The following is a 10534-nucleotide window of genomic DNA, read 5'->3' on the forward strand; positions in this document are numbered from 1 at the left end:
CAGTGCACCAAATGGGTAGAATCAAAAAGGTTTAGGTGTTTCAGGTCCTGCTTTCATACGTCCATTGGTGCATGTAATGTCATGCACGTGTATGTTATCGATCTAATGCATATAGTTCTTTTAACAGGAGGAGGAGTAATGAGTAAGGCTGTGCTTAAAGCACACACGTTTTTTTCTTCTGCCTATCCATTTCCTCACAAAACTTGTATGTATATGTAGACAAGCCTGCTCAAATGCTTTGTGTGGTCCCTTAAGCAATAATGCCTGTAAATGCTCTTTCAGATGGGCTTGTATGGGACTAGATCAGAAAAATCAGGTGTGAATAGGCCAGCCTGTTCTTTCCTTGCTCAATCTTGAACAGCTGTTCTGCTGGTGAGTCGATTCCACACAGCGCTTTCCCTCTCTTATTGCTGTTCACAACTGCTCGTCATGTCCTTTTGTGTCTGGAGAGCTGGTGGAAATTCGGGTATGAGTGTTATGAGTTGCTGCAGGTTGTGGTGTTCATGTATCTCAGTAGTGTGGTGTGGGTCCTGTGGTCAAGGAGAATGGAGAAAACTGCTGGGAAATGTATCTAGACCTTTTTGGGCCAAGCATAGATTGTAGTCATCTGCTAGACTGGTGGGGTGCTTGACTGCAGTCGCTTATTTCACTGTCTGTAAATTAATCTGGTACAGTTAGCCTTTGAAATCTTCCTTGAGATTAGCTTTTATCAAGCTGATGAACATCTCAAATCTTGTTTTACTTCTGCTTTTTTTGGCACATTTTGTTATGCTAAAACATCACTGAAGCACTGGGTATAAGAGTTGGTAGTTAAAATTCCTCTATCTGATAACAATGACAACTTTTAGGTTTGTGGGGCTTTTTCCAGTCATCACATAGTAATTAAAGTTAATGAGTACCAACTAGTATGATTTCTTTGAAAAGGGAGCTCTGTTATAGCTCAAAAGTAGATAATCCCAAGATGAGAACCATAATAGTCAAAGTCTAATCCTTTTTGAAAGGTGGGTGGTTAAAAGAGAAGCACCTGCAGTGTGATTTGTGAAATGGCAAAAGGTGCTCCCAGTTGCTCATAGACAAAAGACTTTTGAGCATCTTTACTGTAAAGTCTAAGATCTCATCTGATCTGTGACAGGAAAGGATCTGAACCTGCTGGTGCAAATGTTTTTACATGTAAGCTATAAAATACGTGCGTAGCGCTATTGTACATGTTGCATGTGCATAGTGCTAAGTCTTAAATTGCTGAAATTGATGTTCTGTTCTTGTTTTTAGAGTGTATTTACTGTCAACGTGTAAGAGAGAATTGACCTAGATATTGCAACTCAAAGAATGGTTAGCGTTATTAGAAGTATACTCAAGGGTCTCATTGATGTACCTTTTGCAAGAACAGAATGAGCTCAAATGCAAAATTGGCAAGCCAGTAGATTTTGCTGTCTTCTGATGTGTAACGTGTATCAAGAAAACTGGGCTGTTTTGATTACCCTCTTTAGATCTGTAGCATTTTATCTTTATCGGATGCTTTCTGAATGAAACTTCAAGAAAATAGAACTAAGCATTTAAAATCTATCTGAATGCGTGACTAATTTTTACTTTCCTTCATTTCATACGTGTAGCACTGATAATAGTTGCAAAATAGGGTCAGTTCTCTTAGTTTTTTCCTTTAGCTCTACAAAACACAGATGGAAAGGTGTTCTGTTTTTGACATGGTTCGTGATTTCGGATTTACATGCTCTGTAGCTTGTTTGGAGCAGAGTTTTTCAGGCTGGTAGACACCCGAAGATTGAAAAAGGATGTGAACTTACAACTTCAAGAGACAAATAAAAGATTTGAAGTGACTTGCTGAGGGGGAAAAAAAATGCAACAACAAAAAACCCCCCTCAAATAAGGGAAGCCAACAACAACTGCACCTTATGAAAACAGGGAGGGAATCTTCTGCCGACAGCCGATTAGAAACTCAGCAAACACAGTTAATGATCACTCTTCATATTTTTTCATTTTAAAAACTAACTGTAGTGGTCTTGGAGCATATAGGGTAGAAGTTCATGCAGCTTTCTCTTTGTGTCAGAGAAATGTGTTAGAAGTTAAAATCTCTAATTTTATTAAAAAAAGGAACTTAATAAAGGAAGTGGGTTTTTTTTTTGATTCTTTGAAGGGCTCCACTGCTTACTATTAGCTTCTGGCAGTCTGTGTTATTTTCATTGTGTAGTATATTGTAGTCAGAATTGGAAATTGCAGAATAACTGATTTCTATGTAAATTTTACCTCGTTAGCATTTGATTAACTGAGATCATGGGACTTGACTATTGTTGATCTGTAATTAAGTATTGTGGCTTTGCTTTCATGTCAGTTTGAAACTGTATTTGCAGTATAAAGTTCTAAAACTATCATAGGTTGTGCTACCCTTAATGTTTGGGCAGTTTTTATTTACTTTAACATAAAATAACCATCACAGAATCATTGGTTGGAAGAGACCTTTAAAATCAGAGTCCATCTGTCAGGGTCCCTCAGCCGTGTGCATCAGCACCACATCTATACATGTTTTAAACACTTCAGGGACGGTGACTCTACCACTTGCTTGGGCAGTCTGTTCCAGTGCTTAACAACCCTCTCTGTAAAGAAATTTTTCCTAATATCCAGCCCAAATCTTCCCTCGCGCAACTTGAGGCCGTTTCCTCTTGTCCTGTCACTTTTTACTTGGGAGAGAGACCAACCTCCACCTCTCTACAACCTCCTTTCAGTTAGTTATAGAGAGCAGTAAGGTCTCCCCTCAGCCTCCTTTTCTCCAGATAAACGACCGCAGTTCCCTCAGCTGCTCCTCATAAGGCTTGTCCTTGACCCTTCACCAGCTGCTTTGCCCTTCTCTGAACATTCTCCACCACCTCAGTGCCCTTGAAATGAGGGGCCCAAAACTGTACACAGTACTCAAGGTGTGGCCTCACCAGTGCCCAGTACCATACTCATAATCTTAGGAAGAAAAAAGTTGTAAAACTCTTTGTACTCTCCCCCATTGAAAGAAATGATGAGAGAGCCCATTCTGCAAGTAGTCCCTCTTACTGCGAACCTGGGGCGCACTCACGTGGCTGGTGGTCTGTGCCCAGCAGGTGATATGCTCCCTCTCTTCACATGCATCTTAGCTGTTGGTTTTATCTGTTCAAAGTGTTACTGTGGTGTTGATTGGGCGGCTCTGTAGAACTGACTGAGTGCTGTAGTGAGTTAGGTGCCTGGGTTTGATTATTTTAACTTGTTCAGGTTCTCTTTGTACAGGACTAGTTCATGTGTCACTAGGAGGACCTCACATCATGAAGCAGCAGCTCTTGCTTAGAGGATTATCATTACCAAACTTTTGTTCTTTTCTGAATCTACTGGGGGTATAGCCTTGCTGAAATGAGAAACTGCAAAAGAAACACTTAACTTTGGTAGTGTTATTGTTGATTTCTGTATCCGTGACTGATCCGCCTGTCCTAGAGTTTCAGAACTTACTGTTTTGTTAAAGAAACATAGAAGTTTTTTGGAGGAGAAAATATTTTTTTGCCAAGCACAACTTTTTAGTGGCTCCAGTTATTACCACATCACAGGTGCTCCCTTAAGCACTTGTCTGCCTTTTAAAGGCAGCTTGGTTGTCATTTGCTCTTCAGCTCTGCTTCTGCCAACCTTTGTAATACAGCTTTAAATTTGTGCAGTTAGGATCTACTGGGAAATGATTTAGGTGCTGACGTGGCTTGGTTGCAGCTTTACCTGGTGACAATCTTCCAGGAATGACTTAAAGCAGATGTTCTCTCATTTAGTAGGAGAACACCGCTGAACTGGTAGGATTTGCAAGTTATGCTCTGCCTGCAGTGACCTAACCTGGCAGAGTCACTGAACCTGGCAGAGAACTCTGTTGAAGCATTGTCTTCCAACTGTGAGGCTTCCACTACTGAACTGTTACAGCTATGGAAGCGGGAGGTTCATGATTTTGTTTCCTATCACAAAAAAATTGACACCTTAAGGTCAACTGTCTGAAGGCAGGAATTTGTCCTTATATTTGTGTTTATTTGTATTTATACCTCCTGTGTTTCCTTTTTGTTCTTTTATTCCATATTACATTTTTAGGTGATTTTTCCAAACTGTTTTTATCCCTATTTTTGGTCCCATGTCTGACAAGTGAAGGATATTTCTGCTAAAATATTTCCCTAAATGAGTGTAAGCAGCTGAGTTGTGTTTTGAAGATTCTCCTCATAATACCTACCGATACGAACACCCTACAGCTGCAGTAGGAATAAAAGCAGCAGAATGCTTTTTATGGACTGCACTACATTTGCTTTTGTGTGGAGTGGCATACTTCACGATCAGGATGTGCCTTTTTATTTGGTGCATGTGAAGGGCCCGTTTCTGCTGCGCTCATTAGGAAGAGCTCATTTCTGCAGAGCAGAAATCTTTTTTAGCCAGAGTACAGTGATCTGCTTGTCGTTATATGGACACTCTCCCTGTAAGCTTCTACACTTGGTAAAACCTCTAGTTTTTCTGCTGTAGACTATACATGAACACTTTTTTCTGAAGCCCTGGCCTACAAAGAAAAATTTCAAAAAAATTACTTTTAAGAGTTTGGGTCTGAAAAAAGGTATACCTTTGTAGTATGCTCATGCCCTTTGCAGTGACGGCTGACTTGTTCATACTCCTCTGCCACTTGCCATGTAGGATTATTGAACCTGCGTTTGTTTTGTTTGATTAGTGATCTATTAGTCACTGTTGCTACTTAAAATACTTAAATATTCTCTGCATATACTGATAGATACCCAAGCCTCCATTTTTTGTGAAGATGTCCACTGAGTAGTTTTTGTTTCTCAGCATTCATTCTCTCTGCATTTGAGAGAGCTTGAATGTGTAGTCTATTCACTAGCTGCCAAATAAAGTCTTTCAAAAGTATGTTATATTTTCTTTTAAATGGCACTGACAGCAAACCACTTTCTGACAAAGTATTTTATGTTGGGAAGTCTCCTTCTCTCTCTCCCCACTTTTTTTCTGGGTGTTTGCATAAAATAGTTCTGTGCATCAAAAGAGACCCTTAAGTAACAGGGAAACGCAAAAGGACTAAGTATCCCATGTGGATACATTTCAAATATTTGAGTCAAATTTGGTTTGATAAGGTCTGCTGGTGTGTGATTCAGACTGTGTTTAAGCACTGTAAGGGAGCAGTTTAACTGTACAGATTGAATCTTGCACACTACTGCAATGACTGTAAATGTCTTTGAAAAGTTAGTGAGGCACAAACACAACAGTGTAAAATCAAAAGAGTTGCGCTCATATAGGATTTCTGATGAGCTGACCAGTCAGTCGCCTTGGTGAAGAGATGAAAAGAGCATGAGAATGAAAATGCAAGTGCTTTAGCGGGGGTGTCTTCTTCTCTTGTTCCCATCTTGTTTTGTGATAGGATGGAAAGAATTTGCAGGCAGTAATTAATTTTTTTATAGTATTTTAAAACTTTCGAATTAAAGTTCATGATGAGGCCATAGCAATTTGACTCAGCGAGAGTAGAGTGGGGGGACTTCCAGGTCATAAATGATGTTAGATGAGTGGTTGGGAGACAAATTTGAACATGCTGCAAAATGCAACATTTTTTTGCAGGACTTATTAACAAAAACCCTGACGGATTCTTTGGGGGCTTACAAGTCGCAGCTGATACAAACACTTTTTAAACATTACACATATTGTGTTTCTGTGTATGGGAAACAAATAGGCATCTTAAACTTAGCATACAGATGTGAATGACTTCTTTTTCAGTAGGGCTGGCTACTCAGAGTGCTTGATGTGGCCAGTTGTCCTCTCTACGTGGGCAAACAAAAGCTCTTTCTGGTTCATGTAAATTATCGGTTACAACAGGTGTTACTTGAAAATGGATTTGTGCTGCATTGTCTGTATAGCATGTGGTTTTGGCACTTTAGAAAAAAACTGAAGGGTTTTTAATTTTTTGTTTTGTTTTGCATCAGCAAATGTGACTTGGACAAGTGTATGGTAGAGCACAGTAGAATTTGGTGGTCTTGTCAGACTGGAGCTCAAGATCATGTCTGAAGTAAAGAATTCCCTGTCTTCCAAGGTGGAAGTGGATTGCTAGAAACTAGCTGATGGCTCTGGTTAGTCTGATACCAGGACGGTTGGTAGTGATTGAGTTGTTGACTTAATAGCAGTTGGGGTATATGCCTTTAGTTTTAGAGGGTTTTAGGCATTTTTAAAATTCTCTGTAAAGGCCAATTAAATTTTAATTCAATAAGTCTTTCCCAAGGCATTTCTTATAGATTTTAGTATCTCTTTGTGTAGCTTGTGTGATAAAGAATTAAGATTGAATCTGTTGATTAGTATACCAGTGTTTGGATGTTAGAGATAGTAGAGAAAATACCTTGTCTTACAACTGTGCCAGGAGGCCGAAAAATCAAATACGTTTCCTTTTCCAGCCATGTCTTAGGCTAAATTAGTTCCATCTGCTAACAGATGGTGAAGACTGAAATCTTGATTGACTCGAGGAGACAGATCCCTTTTGTACATGCCTATGACTGCTGGTCTTTCAGACATTCCTTGGTAGAACTTGCATGGCTGTTAATTTAGAGAAGCAGTATGCTAAACTTCAGTATGAAGAACTACTGAGAACATACTACATCTCAAGTACATTCATTTTGTTCGTGCTCTTGTGCTAACATCAGTATTATTTTGTTATTACAGATACGCAAGCCTCTATTTCTGCTGTGCTATTGAAGATCAGGACAATGAACTAATAACTCTGGAAATAATTCATCGCTATGTAGAACTTCTTGACAAGTATTTTGGCAGTGTGAGTTAGTGATTTAATTTTTATAGATCACAGTCTTTTTATATTATGTAATTTTGTTTTATGCCCACAGCACTTTTAAAAATCATAATCGAGTCGCTGTTGAAAAGGTGCATCTAACACATTTTATGTTGCTTGCTTGGCCAAACTATACTGATGGTTGCCTATCTAACTGTTAAAATGCAAAATTAAATTAATAATTTGGGAGAAGACTGTTATTAATCTGTTAATTGCCTGTATTTATTTCATTTTGTAGCAGTCTCAGTTGAGGTCAGGTCAAATTTTACCCTTACCTTTCTGCCCAGGTGCCCAGCTTTCCCCTCTCCCTGGACTGCTCTAGTATATGAGCACTTCTTAACCTGCTTCTGAAGCAGGCAGTTAATTGTGAACTAGGAGGAGTGTTAAGGAAAGACAGATTTCTGCTTATCCAGACAGCAAACGCAAACAACTGCCATAATGTACATTAGCACTCTTAGAAAAAATACTGCTCATCCTTATGCCTTTGTAGTCCTTCTGACTAGGAAATGCACAGGATGAATAAGATACTTGAGATTATTGTGTGTTCACATTTTTCTGTGAGATTGCACAATATGCCTTTGGACCAGCAGGCAAGAAGAGAACTTTTATGGTGATATATTCTCTTGCATTAAGAGCCGCGTCATACCGACAGTCGTGAATTGAACCCTTGTTAGCAATGACGGCGTTTTTCAAAGATGTTGCTACAGCTGTTTTTAACGCAACCAGAAAAAGTTTATTACTTTTTTCCTCAAAGGACTGATTTTTTTGTTGTTGTTGTTGCCCCATTTCTTAAAAGGCTATAGCCTGAGGCTACAGCTTCACCAAACCAAGGTGTTAAACAAGTCAAGTTTTGTGAAGGTGATACACCTCAAGAGATAGTTTCCTCACACTTCGCAATAATGCTTGATATTCTTTTTAGGTGTGTGAACTTGATATCATCTTCAATTTTGAAAAGGCCTATTTCATTCTGGATGAGTTCCTTTTAGGAGGGGAAGTTCAGGAGACTTCGAAGAAAAATGTTCTCAAAGCCATTGAACAGGCAGACCTTTTACAGGAGGTAAGCAAATTCGACTGCTCTGGCCGAAACATCAGCATGGTAGGCCGTGACCTGAAAAGGCTCCGATTTATCTAAGCCTGTAAAGGTGCTTTTGAGCATGCTTAGCACGTAGTTAGTTGTTCTAATTGTGCAAGATGGTGATGTTATCTGCTCTTCTGTTTGTTGCGTGTATATTGTAGCCTACTGTGATTTTTTTTTTTGTGTTTTGCTAGAAATGCAAGTGGCCGTTTTGTGTGTATATCCAGATAATTATAGTTCATGCCGCTTTAACTTAGTTTTGTTCATGTGTTCCTTTTATTAATCAACCACCAGTTTTTTGTCATACCTGATGCATGTTTACTTCTTTACTGTTTCATTGCTGAAATCCAGAAGCTAGACTCTCTTCTTTGAGACTCATTCAGGTATAGTTCTTATTCTAAAGACCTGCTTTTCTGCTGTAGGCTGCTTACTCTGGAACACTTCTGTCTTAAGTTGACAAAGCAATAATAGTGCCATAGAAACATACAGGATGACCTATAAGAACATTTGTTTTTTCACTTTGAATGCTTTTGTTGTTCATTATAAACTTTGAAGACAGACAGACAGACTGCATCTCTACTATTTTTCTTTGGAAAACATTTGATGGAAAGGGGTGCAATTCTGTAGAAAACCTTAGTGTTTTTCCCCCATGTTTCTCCATCCTGTGCTGATTTTTATTTTGCTTGGGTTTTTTTTATTTGGTTGCTGGTTTTTTTTGTGGTTGGTTTGTTGTTTTTTTTTTTAACTGAATTACTGTAGTCTTGAGGTCAGTATAATGCCAAAGTGGAAGTCACAAAATTCTAGTGTGCTGAGGGAGTCATCAGTCGTGTGTCAAGTCAGTGGAACATATGCTGTAATAGGGATGGCAAACCTTAATTTTTTAAATGTACTGAGGTTCATTGATAAGATTCTATATAAATGTAAGCTTCTCTATTTTTTTTCCCCTTGTGAACCTTCAATTTGTTATTTTATCTTGAGAGTTAATTGCATAATTCTCATATAAGCATTCTTGGTGCTCTTCTTTTGTTGAATGTGGTCTTAGTAGGATGGGAAACACGTAATATACTTTACCCTTGTAGTTGTGTTTATAATGTTTCCAGTGTAAAGGCAAATCCGCAGCACATTGAAGTTCTTGTCTGTCAACAGCTACTTAGCATCATGAACAAGATCAGTCATTGCACACAGATTTCCATCTTTTTCTAGGAAAGAAACACATGCGCTTATTTACTGCCTGTGTTCTTAGCAGTTTTGTTAAGCCTTTCTTAACTCTCAGAAGGAATTATCTTAACCAGAAGTCCTGTTGCAGTTTACAAAGCGGAAGGAAAAATAATCTGTTTATTCTCTTAAAATCTGTTGCTCTTCTTCGTGTAAAAAAACAGGTATAACGGATTAGTTATCTATTCCCGTCTCTTTCCTGCAAATGCACAGCTGATTTTATGTAAGATAGAATTACTGTATTTTCTCTCATTCTTACTGATTTTGAATTTTATTTTCGCCATTTTCTTTGGGCTCTTCTAAATGCATTCTACTTCTAGGAATTAATTAGTTGGGAATTAATTAGTTAATTAATTAGAATTAATTACTGATTTTCTATCCAAATATTTATCATTCTTTTTTTAACACTTAATATAGTTTCAAGTTAAAAATTTTACACAAAAGGAGGTATCACTTTTTCCATGGGTGGCTTTTCCCTTGCCCTGATAGGGGCAACTCTGATTACCCTTCCTTTCCCTGTCTCTGTGAGATTTTCTATTCTGTCAAGGTTTATTAAATCTTTTGTGATTGACTTTTATGTTTTTCATTCTTAGTTTTATTATATTGACTGATCAAGTATAAAACTACTCCATATATCTGATTTTTAGTTTATAAAACCTGTAAAAGTCTGAGTTCATATTTAAATTGAGCTTCCAATGAAGTTGGCCTCTTCCTGCAGAGGTTTGTTTTTGTGTCAACGGCTGCTCTATGCATGCTGAGTTTGATGAAGAGGGTTGTTAAAATAATAGTTTGTCACCCCTGGAGACTTTCTGGTACCTTCATGTAATTTCTACTTTCTAGAACACTTCAAAGCTGTTGGAATGAAATGTGGTTTGATTCCAAACACAAACCATTTCTAGCAGGGTTGTTGTGTGTTTGTTTTTGACCATGTCAGATTCTAATTATGAGCAAAAAAAGGACTAGTATTTGGCCCTGAATACTCGTATTGCCTAATTTAAAAATTATTAATTGGAGTTGAATACACATTATTAATACGTTAACACTACATACATGAATGTATGAAGCACCTTAAAGATTAAAAGCTGAACAGAATTCTTACACAAAGGACAATCATTACAGATACATTAAGTGTCTATTTGTGAGATGTTAAAAGAAAATACGCAGAGGCATAAATTGCTGAACAGTGAATTTTTTCTTAATAGCCTTGCCTGCTTCTATTTTCTGTGGCAGTTTTCCAGGACGTGCTTCTGTTTCTGAGCACTTAGTTCAGTTTGTCTTTAAGTTCTTGGTGCTGTGCAGTCCACTTACGAACTGCTGGAGTTCCTGTGCCTGAAACAAACTCTCTGAGCCTTTTTCACCTTCACTTTCTTGTTAGCTCTTCAGGAATGTGCTCTGTTTAAATATTTGTTTCCTAACCACACCCCTCCCCT

General features: G+C 38.2%; 1 protein-coding gene across 1 annotated transcript in view; it reads left to right on the forward strand.

Moving 5' to 3' along the window:
- Nucleotides 1-10534, forward strand: part of LOC104494651 (AP-1 complex subunit sigma-2) — an 18388-nt gene that overhangs the window by 1723 nt on the left and 6131 nt on the right. Inside the window, exons 2-3 of the mRNA XM_010137515.1 lie at nucleotides 6691-6799; nucleotides 7734-7871. Coding sequence (XP_010135817.1) covers nucleotides 6691-6799; nucleotides 7734-7871 — 247 coding nt within the window. The remainder of the gene's footprint in view (nucleotides 1-6690; nucleotides 6800-7733; nucleotides 7872-10534) is intronic.

Source organism: Buceros rhinoceros, unplaced genomic scaffold, assembly GCF_000710305.1.
Source record: "Buceros rhinoceros silvestris isolate BGI_N320 unplaced genomic scaffold, ASM71030v1 scaffold7376, whole genome shotgun sequence".
In the NCBI taxonomy this organism is placed as follows: domain Eukaryota; kingdom Metazoa; phylum Chordata; class Aves; order Bucerotiformes; family Bucerotidae; genus Buceros; species Buceros rhinoceros.